The sequence below is a fragment of the Passer domesticus genome, chromosome 25 (assembly GCF_036417665.1).
Source record: "Passer domesticus isolate bPasDom1 chromosome 25, bPasDom1.hap1, whole genome shotgun sequence".
NCBI classification, from domain to species: domain Eukaryota; kingdom Metazoa; phylum Chordata; class Aves; order Passeriformes; family Passeridae; genus Passer; species Passer domesticus.
Genome location: NC_087498.1, coordinates 709,156 through 729,232, shown reverse-complemented (window position 1 = coordinate 729,232; position 20,077 = coordinate 709,156). Strand labels below are relative to the sequence as shown.

The window sequence follows — 20,077 nt, the reverse complement described above, 5'->3', positions numbered from 1 at the left end:
AAACACAACACAGGAATTAGCCAGACACCCCTGATCTTGCAAAATTCACACTCCTCCAGGAAATCTTCCCGGTACTTCAGGAGACCCCAATCACATCCCAAGTTTCCAAAAAAATTAATAAATTGGCTGCCTGGCCAGGCCCGCAGCCCTGCCAGCCCCCGCTTTATTTTGCTAATTATCCCACTTGATAACCCTGTGAAAAGTTGGTACATCCCACCGCCCGGCTGGAGCCACCTCGGTCTGTTCTGACACAGGCTGAACGCGCCGCACGGGGCTCGCACCAAGGCGCACTGAACCCTTTGTTTACCAACACCCCCGGCCGGGGCTGCCGGTACCGCCGTGCACCCCGGCCCGCCGCCGACCGAGGGCTCACAGCCGGGCCGCCCCCCCGGCCCCGGTACCTGGTGCAGGGCTGTCAGCCCGTCCACATTGGTGGTGTTGATGCGGGCGCCGCGGCCCAGCAGCCTCTTCACCTCCTCGGTGTCGCCGCTGGAGCAGGCGGCCAGGAACACGGCGCCCTCCTCGAAGCGGACGCGGGACCCCCCCGCGCCGCGGTGCCGGCCACGGCCGCCCCCCGCCGCCACCGGCTCCTGCTCGGTCAGGGAGCCCTTCCAGCGCCGCAGCTGCTCGGCCCGCCGCAGCCGCGCCGACTCGGCCCGCTTCCCGCCCAGGTGCTCCGGCTCGGACATCGCCGCCGCCGCTCTGAGGGCCGCGCGGGGCCGCGCCGCGCTCAGCCCGGAGCGGGGCGCAGCGCCCCCGCCGCCATCTTCGCTACGCCCCCACCGCCGCCGCGCCCGCGCCGCGCGCGCCCCGCGGCACCCCGGGACATGTAGTTCGGGCGGGAGCGGCGCCGCACCTGCCCCGGGGCGGCCGCGGCTCCCGGCGGCCCCCGCGCGGCGCCGCACCTGGGCGCGACCGGGACTACAACTCCCGGCGGCCCCCGCGCGCGGGCGCGGTCGGGCGCCATTGCCGTGGCTATCTCGGATCCCGCCCTCCCCGGAGCCACAGAACCTCGGCACCCTGAGGGTGCGAAGGACCTGCGGCATCCTCGGGTCCAGCCTGTGCCCGATCGCCACCTGGTCACCCAGCACAGAGCACTGAGTGCCACGTCCAGTCGTCCCTTAGACGTCGTGTCTTCAGGGATGGAGACTCCGCCACTGCCCTGGCCAGCCCCTTCCAACGCCTGACCGCCCTTCGGGGAAGAAATTCTTACTAATATCCAACCGAAACTTCCCCCTGGCACAGCTTGGTGCCGTTCCCTCCTGTCCCGTCCCTGTTCCCCGGGAGCAGAGCCCGACTCCTCCAGGCTGCCCCCTCCTGTCAGGAGCTGTGCAGAGCCAGGAGGTCCCCCCTGAGCCTCCTCCAGGCTGAGCCCCTTCCCAGCTCCCTCAGGCGCTCCTGGTGCTCCTGCCCCTGCCACAGCTCCCTTCTCTTCTCTGGAGCCTCGGGATAAACGTCCCGCTGCCCTCGGGACGGACAGAGGGTGCGGAGCTCCCAGAGCGGTTCGGTCCAGCGGCTGCCAGTCACACAAGCGGCTGATTTTATTGAGGGAGTGCCGGAACCTGTAGATTTGCAAGCAAGAACTAAGCAATAATCATCAGTAGGTCTGTGAAAACTCTCTAACCCTGGAACAAGGAGCATTAAAAAAAAAAAAAAAAAAGGAATTCTGAAACCTTTATGAAACCAAATTCATCCTCCTTGGAAAGCTCAGAAGGCAGAAGGCTTCTCCGAACTTTGTGCAACTCTTCCGCCACACTAATACAGGATTTGTGCAAGGTTACAGACATTGGAGAAGAAATATTACAAAAAATTTTGATTTTCTGGGCATTTAAAGATGTATTTAAAGAATCCCTGAGGAAAATAGCGGGCGACAAACATGCGTGACCGCATATATTTAGTATTTCAGTGTCTGGTTTCCCCTGGTTAACCCCGAGCCCGGGCGTCCCGGGAGGTCTGCGGGGCTCCCTCCGGCACAGCCGCCCGGCCGCTCCCCTCGGGCTGGACCTGCTGCAGCGCTCAGGGCTCAGCATGATACCTTTCCCTTCCTTGGGCCTTCCCCGAGCCCCCTCTCGTGGCTGCGCGTCCGTGCCGTCCCGCTGAGCATCAGCAGCTCAAGTTCTCGGTGGAAGGGGCTGCCCCGCTCCGTCAGGTTGTTCTGCGGCACTCAGCTGCCGAACGGGGGATTTGCCTCAAATTGTTCACTGGAGGAATCTCAGGACGGCTACGCTGCTGAATGATCAGTGACAAGTCCGCCAGAGTAGATGGCATTTGCTCGTTAGCCTTAAGACAACTCCAGCAGTTTTCAGCCAGGTTCCAGGGGAACCCCCCAGGAGCTGTGGAGCCGAGTATCTGATGTCCCCAGCGTGCAAAATATCATGACCTACTCTAATGAACACTCGGGAGCCACAGGGCTGTTCAATATTCGTAGAAATGCCAGATAACGGTTGACATGACAATATAAAATCACAAACATGGAGTTTGGAATTGCTACAACAGAAATAGTTCAGATCAGAGCAGCGAGGACAAGGGCTTCAGTGACAGAGTTCTGTGTGGAGCTCCGGTCAGTGGGCAGTAAGGAGAGTGGCTCTTGAGGTGGTGTCCGTTCCGCTGTAAAAGGAGGAGTCAGCAAGGACTCTTTTTGATAGATTCCTCGGACAAAAATAAAGTGCAAATGCAACAATACTATATCTGAGAACCGTTTATTGATAAAAAAGGGTAAGCGTTCTTACTAAAGGTGGATAGGAAAAAAAGAGCAGAGAGGGAAGATGAGAGACGGAGAAGGAAAGAGAAGACAAGGGAGAGCGTCACCATTAATTTTCTTAAGTAGTGTATTAAATATAGTTTTAGGTTATAACATAATGTTAAAATAGAAACTATGCTATGCAAGATATTTGTTTAAGAAAGGACTCGCACCAGATAGGAGCCACAGGACACCTAAATCTTTCCGAGAAAGTGAATTTATTGCTCCCTTATCAGCAGAAAACTAACTTCTTCCCACCTCGCTCAGACTGGAAGACGGCATGAGGATTAAGAGGAAGAAGTTGACAGTGACCAGACAGAATCCTGTGTTTGAATGGAATTTATGCATCACGTATGAGATGTATGAATATGCAACAGGCAATTGTTTTTAAGGGTTAATCCTCTGTTAACAGGTGTCCTTTTTCGAGCTTGTGTTGCCCAGAAAAAGGTACCCGGACGCCCATATCTCTTTGTTTTTATTGTCTCATATTGTCCTAATCTCAAATGTTCAAATTTTATTATTCTAGTTATATTACTATTTTTCATAACCATTTTATTACTATTAAACTTTTAAAATTTCAGAAACAACTGATTGGCGTTTTTCACACAGGGAAACAGGAGCACAGGGAGGAACAGGCGAGGCGGAGAAGGGGCCAAGCGGACCCTACGGGAGCGACCCAAGGAAACGGCTGTCGGTGTGTCGCAGCTGCTGCTGCTGCTGCCATGTGCTACACAGCCCAGGTTTGGTGGGCATTTGCCCTACGGGCCAGGCAGTGGAGGCCCCACTCAGCCCGATCATGGAGGCTTTTTCTGCTCTGATTGCCTCCAGGTGAAGCCTTCCTGGGGACAGGGCTGTCAGCACATCCGCAACCCCTATAAGAATATATCAGATGCTGAGGCATAAATAAAAATCAGATTGGTCCCTCTCAGGTGGGTGTGAAAGCAACAGGACAAATTATTTACAGTAAGTCAATACCAAATAATTTTCCTTGGCTGAAAAAGGCTTTCAGCTGTGGGTTGTTGCAGGCTGGGATCTCTCTGCACACACTCCTGGGGAGCAGGAGATGGGTTGTAGGGTGGGTGATCACCTTCCCATGCTTCATATGATAGAATCATGGAATCCCAGAATGGTTTGATTTGGAAGGAATTTTAAAGCTTGTTTCATTCCACCCCCCGCCATGTGTAGGGACACCTTCCACTAGACCAGGCTGCTCCAAGCCCCATCCAGCCTGGCTGGATGAACACTTGAACACTTTCACAGATGGAGCAGTCACAGCTTCTCTGGGCAACCTGTGCTAGGGCCTCACCACCCTTACAGGGAGGAATTTATTCCCAATATTCAAACTAAAATCTTTCCTCTTACAGTTTAAAACTGTTCCCCCTTGTCTCGTCACTCCAGGACCTTGTAAATAGTCTCTCTTAATCTTCCTTGTTGGTTCTGTTCAGGTGCTGGAAGGTTGCAATTAGGTCACCACAAGGCCTTTGCTATTCCTGTCTGAACAACACCAATTCTCTCAGCCTTTCCTTAATTCTGTAAGTCATCTCTGTGGCCTCCTCTGGGCTTGCTGCAACAGCTTTGTTAAAAACAAGAGCACGCTCCCGGTACTAAAGTGATTTCAGCATCTATTGCAATAAAAAGAAAGGCCTAAGCAAGGGGGCCTGCAGGCTGGGCAGGAGCAATCCCATCGAGGATGCTCCGGTGCCGGTGCTGGGGCTGCTTCAGCAGCAACGTCCCCGATGTTCCAGGTGGAGCAGCACGGGTTTAGTGGGTCAGAATCCCCCTTTTTATCCTGCTTTGTGTTCCTCTGCATTGGTTTCTGCTTGGATCCTTCATTTGCATGAAGGTTTGAGGTTGATTGGCCCATGACAGTTCTGTCCAGGCTGGCTCATTTTGCTGGGGGTGGTGCACTTAGGTGGAATATGGTTTGTTGAGTACTGTATTTCTTACAACTACCCCTTTGTTGTGTTGTGTTTTTTCAGGTTTTTAGTTATGCTAAGTTGTATATTGTAAGTTGATTTGTTCCACTCACCCCTTTAGTTATGCAATAGTTCTACCCAGGTTGTCTCCTGTCCTGCAATCCATGTCAGTCTCTCTGTCTAACCCTGGTTGCCCCAGTTAGGAATGTATCTTTTGTTTTGTCTAACCCCTGTGCCCTGTCCCTCACTCAGGACACATCCTCTCCATCCAGACGCAAGTGGCTGCACCCCTTTAAACCCCTTTTACCATAACCAAACTAACAGTACATGCTTAACAACTATCAACTATTTTACAGTCATTTCTTACCTGTTTTTAACAGCTTCATGTTCTTCCTGTGCTAGGCCCCAGGGTGGGAAGCATCTCTGCAGGTGGGGTCTCACCTGAGTGGGTCAGAGGGGCAGAATTCCCCCCTGCCCTGCTGCCCACGCTGGGGCATCAGCCCAGCACATGTGGCTGGGCCATGTCCACCTCTCACCCACCAGGCACCCATAAGTCACTCCCCTCAGGACTGCTCTTGATGCCTTCATTCCCCAGCCTGTCTCTTCCCAGCAGGATTGGTTCTTCCTGAGGATGAGCATGCTGGGTCTGTGCTGGAGCAGGCCTACAGCTGCTGAGCTTTTCCCCTCTTGCTTCCAGAATGGAATTCCTTGGGGCTGGAAGCCAGGCTGGTGTGAGCTGGAGCCCTGGCCCAAAGCCGTGGGCACGGCCACATTGGTGACTTTGGGTTCTGGGAGCCCCTTCCCTGCCTGAGCCTTAGGATCAGGAGAGAGCCCACCCTGGTTGCAGAGCCGAGAAGAGCAGGCTCCTGTGAAAACTTGCCTGGCTGGGCCTATCAGCCTTTTTAAACCAGGCCTTTACTTGTCCTGACAGGAACTTGACCCTGGCGTAGTTGTGGAGATTTCTGCCTCTTCCCAGGACTCCTGGACGTCGGAGTGAGCTACCAAATGCCAAGAAGTCCTGCACAGCCACATCTCTGGAGAACTGGCTGTGACCCACACCAACAGCCATCCCCAAAGCCCTGCAGTCTGTGCCATTGTTTCTGGTTTTTGTGAAAGATACAGCACATTGGAGTCAAGCTGTCATGTCCATACGAAGACAAGATTATATAACTTCACAGACATTTGGGGCAGTTTCCCAGCCTCTAGGTCCAAGTTTGCTATAAACACAACTTGAAGCAAAAGGAATTGCCTTAAATGCCAAGCTGGGGCTGTCCCCAACAACTGATGTGAAGATTCCTAGAAATCTTTTGGAATCCTCTCCTGGCTTGGTGTGAGGAGACTAGAAATGAGACCAGGAGAGGTCCCCCTTTCCCCGTGGCATTCCATGACTGACTGAACTGTCCAAGAACTCCCAGGAAATCAGGCAAACATGCTCATTGGAGTTTCATAGAACACTTCCCAATAACATGTATCAATAATACATCTTCTACAATTACAGAGTCTAATGTCAATTGCTGAATTTTACAGCTCAGCCTTAATCTATTAATCTTAACACCTATTTTTGAACAAGCTCAAACAATTTTATTGGGAACTTGAACAGAAAGCAAACTTCTCCTTCTTGAACAAACTTTACCAACTTATCTATCTACAGAAAACAGCAAATCTTTTAACAATCAAAAGCTAAACCCAATACAAACTAAAACTATTTAACATCCAACAGTTCCTAGTCTGAAAACCCCAAAATGTGGGGTTTCCTTCCTTAGGCCAGATGCAGTCTTTTCTTTGGAACTGCTTCTTGTTGATCATCAGCAGACTCCACTGGTTGAGGTCTCTGCCAAATAGAGAAAAGAAAAAAAGGAAATTATCCTGTTGAAAGAATACTTAGAAAGGTGCAATTTTTGTACACCCAAATGCCATCTCTTCTGTCCATGCCCCAGCCAGACCAGCCAGTGGGCAGGGCAAGAGTTAAGGAGTGAGCCCAGTTCAGGGATGCCAAAGATGCAAGACCAGACTGTGCCCCCAGGTCAGCAGCAGACTCCAGAGCCAGCCCATCTTTTCTTCAGGCTTCCCCCCCAGCAGTCAGGGTGTCCCTGGGCAGGGCTTGGGTGACTTGAGCCCTCACTAAGCCCCCCTGCAAGCCCCAGGCTGTTGCTGCCTGTGGTGCCCCTGGTGTGACGGCTCCGCTGTCCCTGGCTAGGGCAGCAGCTGGGCCCAGTTCTCCTGCCTTGGGGGCCCTCAGCAGTGCCTGCAGGGCTGCCTTTTTTGAAGAGGAGTCCTTGAAGCTCATTGGTGCTGCCTGAGCTGCCCCCCCTTGGGCTGTGTTGAAGCTCATTTGCTCTTTCTGCTCTGAGGCTCTTGCACTTCTGCTCGAGAGGAATGGGACTCTGCAGAGAGACAGGCCAAATGACTCCAGCTTTGCTGCTGCTTCCAACTCAGCCAGGATCAGCAATGACTCGCAGAGTTTGGAGGGAGTGTGGCCCATTTGGGAAGGCAATCCAGCTCCATGGGCACTTGTGTCCTCCCTGTAAGACTAGCAGGCACTAGCTGAGGCCCAGGCAGGCTGAATCCTCCCAAGATTCTGCTCTGGGGAAGCTCAGGGCTTTCGGAGAGGAGCAAGGAATGCCCTGAGCAAGAACAGTTCTACTCCAGAGGTGGCTTTTCTTTCATCCTGGAAGTCTTGCTCCAGAAGAAAAGCCAAGGCCAGTGCCAGCCACCTGCTCCTGATGCCCTCTGGCAAAGAGAAAACCAAGGGGCAGCCCTGCCACAGGGCAGTCCCTGCCAGGCTCCGAGCACAGAGACTGGGGCCTACCTGTGCACACTCCGCATTTGCCGGTGCTTGTCTCTCTCATATTTTCTTTCCAATCCCTGGAATGCCTGCACCTAGGTGATGCATTCCAGTACAGGACAGAAGTTCTCAATGATGTGGGCAACCAGGGATTTACAGTCTTCCTGTGGAGGAACAAAACACGGTCTCAAGTCTCCAGTGGTCACAGGCCGAAGTTCAGAAAGCTTCCAAGTTTCCTTTGCAAAGGAACAGATTCCTTGGCCAGAGCTAAAACACTTTTGTCCGGAGCAATTGTGAAGCAATTCAGATTGATCCCGAAGGCAAGAACTGAAATCTGGAAAGAAGGATTCCTCTTCCCATGGCAAGGGACACCAGAGTCAGTCGTGTCCGAGGCTGTTTGTGACACTTGCATTGAAGCGGGAGGCTGCACTGGGCCTGTTGAGCTGAGAGGCCATGGCCGTGTCCGAGCTGGAGCTGCTGCTGAACTCACCAGTCTGAGGAGTTCAAAGAGCTCCAGCACAGCCCAGTGGAGCAGGTTGGATGTAGCTCCATCGTCCAGCAGAGCCTGCAAAAGGGGTGCCAAGAGGTTTCCCTGAGTGATGGAATGGGTATAAAGCTCATCCTTCAGGGCAATGATCTTCCTCAGGAAGTGCAGAACACCTTTGTGAAGAGAGAAATGCAAGGATTCCAGAGCCACAGGCCAGGGCTGCAGTCCAGAAATTCATTCCTATCCCTTCCCATGAATCTTGAGTTCAAGTGTCTCCTGGAACACCTTCCACCCAGGACATACTAAGCTTGGAAGAACAAAATGCCAAAGATTACTCACTCAAGGCCAGAAATGTGTGTTGGGAATTGATCAAGAGCACGACTCTTAGCAAATCCCAGTGGAGGATGTAACCCCTCATGTGCTCCTTGTGCTGTGTCACACAAAAACTCAACAGCTCCAAAATTAAAACCAGGAGTTGTGCTGTTTGATAATCATCTATAGGAAAAGTAATGCCTTCAATGAGCAACAAAGGCAAAAAAAAAAGAAAGAAATGTCCTGTGCCATCCACCCAGCTCAAGTGCTCCTGCGCTTGCTGACATGGTTTTAGTGGACTTTGGCTTTCCTGGGTTGCTTTAGGAGGCAGAACTTTGGGGGAGAACAAAAGAACCCACAGAGAGGTGACTTTTTTGGCCCTTGAAGCAAATCTTAGAAAAGATACAAGTCCAACTCCTCCACCATGAACAACCCTCCTGCAGGAGGTCCGTCTGCCACAAAGCACAGCCTGAAGGCATTTCAGGGAGGGGCAAGTAAGGGCTGAAAAGTGCTGCCTAAAGAAGCTCTGTCCTCGGGGAGCAGCCATTTTTCTCAGGTGCACTCCCAGCCGGCCTGACCAGCTGATTGCTGGGAGCACCCCTGTCAGTCCCTTCCAGACACTACAAGCCTCCAAGGGGGAAAACAAGGAAAAAAATCCTCATTTGCTATTTCCCAGGTACCTGTTGCTGCACTGGCCAGAAGCGGTGCAGTCAGAACGGGAGGACAGTGGGCATAGAAGGAATTGAAAAATCCAAGTATTTTGGATACCTAAAGGAGAAAACAGCTTCATTAAATCTTGGCCTTGGCAGAGACCTTTCCAATCAGAAAGTGCAGTATGAGCAGAAACAGCCTACAAAGAATTCCCTTGGCTCCGACAGCTTTGCCTGTATCTTTCTGGTGGGATCTGAAGCATTCAGGTGTCCCCTATACAAAGTGCCATTTCTTTCCTTGGGAGGAAATCTGAGGGACATCCAGCCCACCCTGCTATCCCCAAGAGAATCCCCACCAGAGATACTAATCTCTCATAGCAATCCATCCATGACTCCCAATGCTTGGCAAAATTCCCTTCAAGTTCTCTCCAAGGCAGTCATTTCATCATGACAACCTTCCTACCTTTTCCCAGGTATTCCTGCCCCTTCCAGGGTATGAACCTGTGGATTGGGGGTGCCAGGGCCTCTCCTGGACTCTGCTGCTGCTGGATGTCTCCCACAGGCAGCAGGAGCTCTGGCTAGACAGTGTCCCTGTGTCCCTGAAGTGCTGCCTGGGGCAATGACTGCGGGCACAGTGCCCCAGACATAGCCCTGGCCTCAGCCAAAGCTTCTGGAAACTTCATCTGCCTTAGAGCTTCCTGATATTTAGGCTCAGAGCACACAGTACAGCCAAGCACTAAGCCCAAGCACAACCTGTTTGGATGCTGTTTCCACAAGAAGAGCACTCGGGAAGATCAGGGTTTCCCTGGGCTGAGACAGTCCCATGTCTTCAGCCCTTTGCATTTCCTTACCTCAGCTGTGGTCAGCAGATTCTCTGGATCAAGCAGAGTTGCAACAGCTCCATGACCTGATCAGCTCTTCCAAATGCAACAGCATGATGCCATAACATCTGCTGCATGAGTGCACAGATGAGGTTAGTACCCTGCAAAAAACCCAGACAAAGAAAGCCCCAAATAATTAGAGTGCACTGGGTTTCCTGGTTTCCACCAGTTTGGTTTGCTTATTTTAATAAAAATGAAAATTAAATAGAAAAATTGACATTTTGTTTGGCTGGTTTGTTTCCAATTTGCCTTTGGACTGGACTATCCAAGCACCTCCAAACCACTTTTACTTACGTGGTCTTTTGCTGGGCCTCTTGCATGACAAGTTCTTGGACCAGGAGTGGGCAAAAGTCAACAAGATAAGACAAGATATCTGCGGCAGCAGATGCCACTTGCAGATCATCCATTCCCTAAGAAAAAAATTGATTAATTTGGTAGCGTAAATCAGGTTTGCTGTTTCTCATCAAGTAAAGCTGCAAAGAAAAGGGAGTGAAAGGTTTTGGGTAGGTTGCATTCCCAAGTTTCTCCGAGAAACAAAGTAATATAGTTCCAGAGAAGCAACTATAAACCAGCAACCTCTTTTGGCCACTCTGTGCCTCCTTTAGAAGGAACTCAAGGCTTTCTGTGAATCAGTGAGTCCTCATTTAAGCAGGAACCATTCCCATCGTGCCACTTCCTGGCTGGAATAGCTGAGACACTGATCTTCTGTACCTGTTAACTACAACTGATCCTTTTGTACCAGCGGACCAGTTGTACAAATCTCTTTCTTCTCCTCACTTCTTCTTCTCATTCAAATGGATTGTAAACCAGACTAAACAACTCCAGTCCCTGCCTTGTTGTGGGGGTAAGTTAAAGGTGGTTAAGCTTAAATTTGCCAAGGAAAGTTTGTGATGGGCCTTCCTTTGCCTGGATGTTGTTTAAAAACCTGGCAAGTGCCTCATTCTGCCTTCATGTCCTCAAGCTTGCGAGTCAGAGGTTGTTCTTGACCTTGCTGGGAATGTTAGTGTTTCTCCCACACAGGGCTGTGAGGGCTCAAACAACCTTCCCCTAAAGCTGCCGAGTTGAGCAGGGCAGAACAGATGTTTTGCTGGCAGTGCTGTGCCTTGCTCAGTTCCCAGGTTGTTCCTGAAGCCGAGAAAGCCCCTGGGATCTGGTGAGGAACAGCAGCACTGAGCCTGGATTGCAATGGTCAGGTGGCAAGAGCTGCCCCAGCCAAAGGAGGGACAAAATTGTGGTTTCCTACTGCTGCTCAGGAGAGAGAAATCTGCTGCTTCCAGGAGGACAGGATCTACTGGGAAGGAATGAGCCAACAGCTCCAGAGGAGCTAAAAAGACTTCTCTGGCCCTGGTCCAAGCACAAGCCCAGCAGCCCTGGGAAAACAACACCAATGCAGCTGCCCCGTGGCAAAGAGTCTCTTTCCATCTTAACTCTGCCTTGTCCTAAGGACTGCACTGAGCACAGAACTTGCCCACGGTGCAGAGTCACAAGAATCAGGGCAAGCCAGGCAGGTGCTTGCAAGAGCTGAGAGAGCTGTGGCATTGGGGCTGGTGCAATCCACTTCCACTCTCAGCAGAGCCAAGGTGTGTGAGCAGAGGGACACACAAGTGCTCAGCAGGTCCAACAGGTGCGCCAGTGGCTCTGGCCTTTCCTGCTTTGAGGAAGAGCAGCTGGAAGTTTTCACTTACCAGTAGAATTTCAAGAGCAGGAAGAAGTCCCAGCTTGGCCAAGCTTTGTAAAAATGCCTCTCCCTTCTGGTGAAACATGAGGGAAAAGGCACAGAAGTCCTTCAGAAAGTTCACCTGTTGCATTGGAAAAAGAATTTCTGGTGTCTTGGAGTAAGACAGCTCTCAAAAGGAGGAAAGGGTTACAATTTCTAGCAGAGTTGGAATGCTGGTTGGACCTTCCTAGAGAGTAGTCTTCTTCTCACGATGTCTCCTCCAAGCTTTGCCAACACCAACAAAGCAAAGCCATGGAAAGGAAGCGCACAGAGAAAGAAGAAATCTGTCACTTGGCCTTGACCTCAGAAAGACAGTGATACAGAAATAAAGTTCTCTGGGATGCTGAAACATTCTGGGAAGAAAGCAGAGCTTGAAGTCGAGCGTGTCAGCTCTGTGCTGGTCCTTTCTACACAAGGAAACCCTGATTTACAACAAAGACATCAGAGCTTACATTGCCAGAAATATTTCTTTAAGTGAGGACTGAAATGAAGATTGAGCTGTACTGGCAAGGATTCCTGGGTTCCAGAAAGGTTTCAAGGACTTCAGAAGGCCTCAGAGCAGTTTCCCTTTCTCTGCTTCCTCTCTCTCCTTTCAAGCCCGTGAGCTCTGACTCACCAGTTCCCATCGCTGGTGGGCACCTGTAGCTCCATCTGCTAACTGGGCCAGAACTTCTAACCAGAATTTCTGGTCTTTCTGTGAAACACAAAAAAGGAACACAACTGACACGGGCCCTCTGGAAAGGCAGAACTTCCATCTTGAGAGGATACCCCACTACCTCAAGGCCAGCTCCATTCACTGTAGCTCAATAAAGGCCAATGCCAGAGTACACAGATCCTGCAGGATCCTTCCTTCCCAGGGCATGTTTCAGCAGTGCCTGTGTGCAGCAGAAGCAGAGGCAGAAGAGGAAGCTGAGCTCAGGGGAGGCTCCCAAAAAGTGCAGCTCCCAAGAGCCAGCTGAGACACAGTTTGTCCCATGTGGCACCTGCCCTGTTCCCGCTGCCCTGAGAACATCCCACAGGGATCCCTTTCCCTCTTGTGCAGATGCAGCCCTGCAAAGCATCTTTTCAGGCCCCCCAGACAAGGTGGAGCAGATGAACAGGTTTCCAGCTGGCTGCCGCCATAGCCTGGTTGCCTTTCCTCACACTCAAACCAGCTCCCCCCTTGCAGATGCTCTGCTCTGCATTTATGCCCCAGCCTTGGCTTGGTACAGTCACAGCCTCTCCCCCCAAGAAACACTTCAGGACCTCTAGGACAAGAGCTCCCTTCTGGCCACGAATTTCAGTTCCTCCATTGGTTAAGCCTCCAGAGGGCCAAGAAAACCAGGCTGAACACAATCACCATCATCATCGTCTCTCAAGGCTTTAGACACTTTCTCTCCTCTCTGTCTCTGCATTTCTCTTCACTCCTTCCCATGGGAAGCAGCGCTGGCAGTATTCTCCCACGCCTGCTCTTTGGCATCTCAGGTTCAGAATGAGTTCCACAGACATTGCACCTGGCCCTGAGAGGGAATCCCAAAAGCTGCTTGTTCCCCAGCTCCCCCCACAAACCAGCTCCAAAGCAGTCTGCTGCTTGGCCATCAAAGAGAAGAACTTGAGACTCTTGACAGCCCATTCAGGAATCTCTAGGTCCTTCCCCGAGCTCTTCCCTTTCTAAACTACAGAATCCAAGGGAGAAGGAAGAAGGGGGATCATTCCCATCCTGTGCTTGTGCAAGCATGTCTGAGGAACAGTGATCCCTTGGCAACTCCAGCTGCAGGTCCTGAGCCATTGAGAGCAGGTCAGAAGGCACTTATCTCCAAGACATGGAAGATCTCCTCTTTCTTGCAACTGATGAAGGAGGTGAGGCTGGGCAGAGAAGCCTCTCCCAGCCCAGCTGCCTTGGGCAAGATAACAGCCTTAATATGCTGTGCCCAGTACATCTGGTGGAATTTTTGCTGGAGCTCAGGGTCTCGCATGGGAAGAAGCTACTTCAGCTTGGTTGTTCGCTGCAGGAGCTGCTGGTGCCATTTGGGCTGTGCCAAAGAGGGGCCATACTCAAGGCATCCGACCACATCCATGATACACTCCTGGGACAGCATCACCTCCAGCAGAGCTGCTTGGTCGAGCTACAGAATTTCTTGCATAATGGCTGACAAATGCTGCAAGGCCTGTCTGAGCTGTAACCCCTCACAGATTTGGAAAAGCTTTAAGAGTTTGGGAATGTAGCCCTACTTCTGCAAGGCCAGCACCAGCTTTTCCCTGTGGCTGGCTGAGGAGAAAGCAGAGCTGATCAGCTCATCAACCTCTACCAGTCTGTGGGTCTTGCAGGGAGGAAGGCTGATCCCAGAGCCAAATTCTTGCCTTGAAGTGTGGCTGGGCACTGGGCCAGGTTGCCCAGAGAGGTTGTGGACTCACCAGGCCAGGAGGTGTGCAGTGGGTTGACCCTGGTTGGATACCAGGTACCACCAGAGCAGCTCTGTCCCTGTGCATATGAACAGGGCAGAGAAAATAGAACCAAGGGTCCCTGGGTTGAGATAAAGACAGGGAGAGATCCCTCCCCCTTCAGCGTCATGGGCAAAACTGCCTCAGTTTTTGGATATCGATTGAATTGACTACGCCCAGCATCAGGGCAGGATCATGAGAAACCAAACAAATCTCACAGTCACTTTTCCCCAGCCCTCCCTCCTTCCCAAAGTCTCCCTCATACCCCTCCAGTGGCACAGGGAGATGGGAATTTGGGTTTGGGTCAGTTCATCCCACATTGTTGCTGCTGCTGCTCAGGGAGAGGAGTCGGAGTCCTTGCCCTGCTCCAGCGTGGGGTCCCTGCCACGGGACACTGTTCTCCAGGAACTTCTCCAACTGGAGTCCGTCCCACAGGAAATAGCTCCACATAACCAGCTGCCACATGGGTTACTCTTCCTCAGGTCAATCCTTCAGGTCCTCCTGCTCCAGCCTGGGTCCCCCATGGGCTCCCAAGGCCTTGCAGCAAACCTGCTTCAGCATGTAGGGCTCCTCTCTGCAAGGCTCCATGGGCCCCTGCCAGGACCTTGCTCAGCAGGGGCTTCCCAGGAGCTCAAATCCTCTCAGGCACCCCCTGCTCCAGCGTGCAGGGCTCCTGCAGGGGCTGCAGGTGGATCTCTGCCCCCCGAGCCCTCCATGGGCTGCAGGGGCACAGCTGCCTCTGCATGGGCCATGCCATGGGCAGCAGGGAAATCGGGACCTAGCAGAGTTTGTCCCACATTTCTGCACAGCTGCTTTCTCTGGAAAACTCTGCACTAAATCCTATCAGTCAGGGATTCACAAGGCAGGGCTTGGCCCTAAGTAAGCCCCCTGCCCACAGGCTGCTACTGCCCATGCACCAGCACCCCCAAGTCTTCCCCTCAGTGAACACCACTGGGTTTGTTTGAGGTCTAAACAGTATTTTTGATGCCTTGATTAGTTTTGGTCACTGCTTTGGGCACCTCTGGCCCCATCTCACTGCCCCAGGACATTCTTTGGCTGGACCTTCAAGTGTGAGCATTCCTGAGTGTTAAAAATGACCAGATAATATTGGCATTCATATTTATGTATTATCCTTTGCATGTTAATATAATATAATCCATCAGCATATGTACTGTATTGCTCATAGAAATAGTAGTGTCATAAACGTATTGTAGTATAGACCTTAGCAAAACATAAGATGTGAAAAGGCTTTTGTGTAACTAAGAAGAACAGTGCAAGGCCATCCACTGACTCACCATCCAAGTGATAACAGTGACACACGACATAGCACCTGAGGAGCCTGGGGAAGAGCTTGGTAACTCCTCTTATCAGAAAAGTGTGAAACAACAGAGATGAAATCACGGGAAGGAATAAAATTTATTAACTTCATCTCAGGATGTCATACAGATAAGTCAGGATGGGAAACCTAAACATGAAGAGCTCCTGCAACATCAAAAGCTCTCAGGAATATTTAAATAATGTACAAGCTAATGAATATGCATGTAACCCCAGCAATGTAACCTTCTGTAGAGACCATGATTTTTAGTTTTTTGGCATGCTCTTTGGTTATTTGTCAAAAGCACGCCAGCACTGGGAATATTGTCCTTTTTTATCCTGTTATTCTACTATTGTCCTTTTTTATCCTATTATTAAACTTTTAAATATTCTAAAGAGTGAACTGTTTTTTGCACTGAGTGCCCCCCGAGGCAGAGCCCAGCCAGTTTCAGCTGCCCTGTGCAGATATTGCTGTGCTGAGCAGGCCCTTCAGTCCTTTGGGAAATGAAACTGCCCGGTACAATCAGCCTGGCTGGGGGAGCTGAGCCATACAGAGCACAGGGTGCCAGCCCTTCCCAGTGCCACATCCTGCTGTGGTACAACTCGAGCTGGCCTGGGAGCCGTGGCACTGCCCGCTGCCACTCAGGGAATGCTGGAATCACAGGCTCTTGCTGCTGGAAAAGCTCCCCGAGACTGTCGAGTCCAACCATTCCTCCAGAGATGCCACGCTCAGCACTAACCCATGTCCCCAAGTGCTACACCCACATCTGTCACGTGAAAATGGATTTTCTATACTGTTAGTGTGGGGAGAGTTGCTTGACCCCCGGTGTTTAATTTGTCTCGGTGCCCCAGGAGAGCTGAGCCCTCGTGCCCGAGCAGTCTGTCAGCGTCCCGTCCAGGGAGCCTCCCCCGGCCATCCTGCTGGATCCTGGTGGTGCCACTGACCTACTCCAGCATAAGGGAGAGCCCTCAGCAGCTCTTCCCACTTTCTGACTCCGCAGGGGCCCTTCCTTTTTACTGACTGTGTTCCCTGCTGCTGGCGATGGCCAGTGCTGGGGAAGAACTCACCCTCAGAGTTCACAGAATAACTCCCTCTATTGGTATAAAACTGTGACAGATTATAGTTCGAGAATTGTCCGTGATAGTACCTGTCAGTGATAGGATTTGTCACTGATAGGATCTGACTGCATAAACGTGTTCAAAGCAATCCCGAGACAAGCTCTAATCCCCAATTAAAGCATTCAATGTGCATAGAGTGCAGTTCTTACCCAACAGGTCCTGAAGGGAAAGAAGGCAGGTTCACCCTGTTGTCTGAGCCCAGCAGTAACTATGGAGTTTTCCCTCACTTTTTCCCCCCATTCTCAACAGTTTATTCTTGTTTAAGTGGAACTTAAGTGACTCAAGTCATGCAGGCCTTTATGTGTAAAATTCTTTTGCTTTGCTTTTAAAGATAGTCACAAAATACACCCCAGTGAGGGGTCACACTTTGGCGGGGGGGGGGGGGTTACCTTTGTGATGGAGGGGTGTGTTAATGATACAATTAGACTTCAATGAGGAGACCTTACCAGAGGAGAGCATTTTCACCCCAGCTGTTGCCTCGGAAGCAGGACATTTCCTCCTCCCTGACGTGGCTGGCAGGTGCTGAGCAGTTTCCCAGCTGCAAAGCACCATTGAGTTTTTTTCTAATATCCAACTTGAGATCACTTCCTCTTGTCCTGTCCCTTGTTCCCTGGAAGAAGAGACTGACTCTCCCCTGGCTATAAGTCCCTGCACAGAAAACTCCTGCTCTCCTGCATCCCTGGGCTCTGCTGGGTGCTGCTGGGGAGATGGGAAGGCTGCAGCAGGTGAGAGGCAGAGGAACAGCCCCAGGCAGCCCTAGGTTCCAGAGCCCAAGAGACACCACTCTGCCACTGGGGAGACACTGGGAGGTGAGCTGGGATAGCTCTGGGCTCTCTGCACTCCCTAAAGGTGCCAAGGGTGTCTCTCTGCCTCCCAAGGCATCCTGTGCCAGTGCTGGAGGGAGCCAGGCCTGGGCCCTGCTCCCTCTGCAATGGGGTGCTTCACTAGCCTGGTCCCCTTCAGGCCTCTTCAGAGCAAAGACCAGAGATGGTGTTTCCAGCAGCAGAATTGGGGGATACAGGGATCCTTAATCCACTTGCTCTGCCTCCTCTGGAGAAAAGAAACAGGAGTAGGAGAACCTTTGAAACCTGGCAGCCCCTGCCTTGCTCCTGTGGGATGGAGGGAGGCTGGAGGAGGCAGGTCTGCCCAAGTCTGCTGCGGGTTGGCATCTGCAGCACCATCTCCTGCACCCTGGCTTAGACACAGCCTCTGAGCCATCCGGCAGAGGCTTCCTAGCTCCCAGGGAAAGGATGCTCATTCCCAAATGCTGCGGTGACATCAGCTCTGGGATGTGTCTAATGCTCTACAAGGCCTCGGGATCCCTGTGAGAGATCCCTGGCCACCAGGAGCAGCTGCACGGGATGATGTTTAGGTTGACAGGTGCTTCACATGAGTGGTCAGTGTGCCCAAGTGGGCAAGGAGGCCAGTGACATCCTGGCTTGTACCAGCCATGGTGGAGCCAGCAGGACCAGCGCCCGTCCCTCTGTGCTGGCACTGCAGAGGCACCTGCAGTCCTGGGGGCAGTTTGGGGGCCCTGATGGCAAGAGAGACACTGAGGGGCTGGAGCATGTCCAGGGAAGGGAACAGAGCTGGGGAAGGGGCTGGAGCACCAGGAGTGACTAGGGGAACTGGGGGGGCTCAGCTCTGAAATATGAGTCTCCTCGAGCCAGGTCTCATAAGCTCTTGGAGATCTGTTTCACACCCAAGATAGCTCAGCTACCTTAGAAGGCATAAAATCAGTAGGATGGCTTCTGTGGTAGTGCTGGAAACAAAAAGATTTTAATGAAAGGCAGAATAACAAACTCTATACAGAGAAAAACCGACCCAGGTGCAAGAGGCCCTCCTGCCCCTGGTAAAACACCTCACAAAAGCCATTAGTTTCTTTGTTCTCTTCTTTTTCTAGTAAATTGCTCAGGTGGACTTTTTGACTTCTGTCCAATCCTTAAGTTTGAGATGAAGTCCCCCAGGTCCTATGAGATGCCTTTTCACCTAATTGAGGAGAGAAACTTCTGGGCTTATTTCCTTTTTAAGGGGACAAAGGACAGGTTTGTCACTCCGTCAACACGGGGCACATTCCTATACAGCCTGGAGAAAAAGGAGGCTCAGGGGGAACCTTCTCAGTTTTTACAACTCCCTGACAGGCAGCTGGAACCAGGTGGAGGTCTGGCTCTTCTCCCAAGTGGGAGGCAAAGAGGAAATGGCCTCCAGTTGTGCCAGGAATTTCTTAACCCAGAGTTCACAGCAAAATTCCTGTGGGATCTGGTGCCAAAGTTTTCCAGGTCCAAAGGAAGCAGCTCCCTGCTGCCCTTCTAGTCCTCCTCCCTTCCTGCCAGTTTCAGTTGCACAATCCCAGCAGCTCCAGCAGCCTGGGCTCCCCAGCTCCTGCCAGCAGAAATGTTGGGAACTCCCCAAGTGTGGAGACGCAAGTCTGGACTCCATGTTCAGAAGGCTGGTTTATTATATTATTATATATATTATATTCAAATACTACATTAAAACTATACTAAAATAACACAGAGAAAAAGATTGATTAGAAAGCTTGAAAGAACAAGAATAGAAATGAATAACAAAATCTTGTGACTCTCAGAGTCCGATGCAGCTGCATCTGTGATTGACTCTTAATAAGAAACAACCAACATGCACCAATCACAGATGCACCTGTTGCATTCTACAGCAGCAGATAGTTATTGTTTGCATTTCTTTCCTGAGGCCCTCAGCTCCTCAGGAGGGGAAAATCCTAGCAAAGGATTTTTCATAAAATATCATAGCTGCACAGAAGTCCTGCCCCTGCCTCAGGAGAGGAGTGGAAGGAAGGGTCCCTAAGCCCCAGAGAGCAGCCATCAGGCTTCTCGTGTCAGCTGCCTGTTCTTCAGTACCCTCTTCCATTTGTCAAGGAGAAAAAGGCCAGCCCAGGCCAGAGAAATGCAATGGGAGCCTTTGCCTCACCTCCCTTGGCAATCCTGTCCATGGCCACTGCCATCAGGAGCTCTGGAGCATTCAGCTTCTCTCCAGCCTTACCTGCTGCAAGGGCTGGCAGATCCTCATGGAGCACAGGCGCCCCAGGGGCTCCCAGGGCAGCAGCTCGGGGTGGGAAGCCACTTAGCCACCAGCAAAACAGTTCCATTCTCCTGACTTCCCCTCCAGCAGCTTCCTGTGCAGCTGCTCCTGGAAGTGGCAGCATTTGCTGACCGCCAGGTCCAGGGAACAGAACACTAATGGATGGAATCTTCCAGGGCACTAAACATGCCTAAGAAAGGGAAGATCCTTTCCCTGTCTGGTGCTACCTGACTCCTGACCCTGTGTGGGGTTTGCTGGGATCAGGGAGGGTGTCCCACTCCCGTCCCTGCCCTCCTCCACAGACACAGAGGGAGTGCCATAGGGGGACAGATTCAGAACACTGTTTCCCACGGGGATGGAGAACAGGAGTTCATGCCCCAGCAAGCTGCAAATCCAGCAGGGATGAGCATGTGAGGGGACAGCCAAACTCCAGTTGGGATGTGGGGTCCTGCCAGGGTTCTGAGCACAGAGCAGCAACCAGACAGAGCATTTAGGGTGGGGTCAGGCTGCAGGGCCTACACATGGATCACCCTCGGCCTTTCAGGGTGTAAACAGCATCCCCTGGAGCCTTGGAATTGTTCATCACAAGGTCCTCGGCCTTCTTGGGCTCCTGTACTGCCCTGGCATAGAAACACATAGGAAAAGGGAAAATCAGCTTTGCAGCCCTGCAGCCATGCT

At 51.8% G+C, this 20,077-nt stretch overlaps 1 protein-coding gene and 4 long non-coding RNA genes across 7 annotated transcripts in view; 1 reads left to right on the top strand and 4 right to left on the bottom strand.

Annotated features, from left to right (window-relative positions):
* The window catches only part of PPP1R12B (protein phosphatase 1 regulatory subunit 12B), a 132,631-nt gene extending 131,749 nt beyond the window's left edge, over positions 1–882 (bottom strand). For 2 of the 3 annotated variants that reach the window (XM_064399290.1, XM_064399291.1), the window contains exon 1: positions 402–880. In XM_064399290.1, coding sequence (XP_064255360.1) covers positions 402–689 — 288 coding nt within the window. In that variant the 5' untranslated portion in view covers positions 690–880. Of the gene's footprint in view, positions 1–401 lie in introns of all 3 variants that reach the window. The other variant, XM_064399289.1, reaches the window with a different exon arrangement.
* An 87-nt stretch (positions 883–969) lies between these two features.
* LOC135286240 (uncharacterized) lies at positions 970–6,858 on the top strand. Its single transcript, XR_010350675.1, has 3 exons — positions 970–2,715; positions 3,350–3,669; positions 5,588–6,858. It is a non-coding gene; the product is annotated as an uncharacterized LOC135286240 (long non-coding RNA).
* LOC135286241 (uncharacterized) lies at positions 6,203–8,164 on the bottom strand. The gene is made up of 2 exons (XR_010350676.1): positions 7,466–8,164; positions 6,203–6,487 (listed from the first exon to the last, which is right to left on the bottom strand). It is a non-coding gene; the product is annotated as an uncharacterized LOC135286241 (long non-coding RNA).
* Positions 8,165–8,170: 6 nt separating this feature from the next.
* Positions 8,171–10,526, bottom strand: LOC135286242 (uncharacterized). Its single transcript, XR_010350677.1, has 3 exons — positions 10,066–10,526; positions 9,742–9,872; positions 8,171–9,008 (listed from the first exon to the last, which is right to left on the bottom strand). It is a non-coding gene; the product is annotated as an uncharacterized LOC135286242 (long non-coding RNA).
* A 1,269-nt stretch (positions 10,527–11,795) lies between these two features.
* On the bottom strand, positions 11,796–14,185 carry LOC135286243 (uncharacterized). Its single transcript, XR_010350678.1, has 2 exons — positions 12,265–14,185; positions 11,796–12,182 (listed from the first exon to the last, which is right to left on the bottom strand). It is a non-coding gene; the product is annotated as an uncharacterized LOC135286243 (long non-coding RNA).
* Between the last annotated feature and the right edge of the window lie 5,892 nt (positions 14,186–20,077).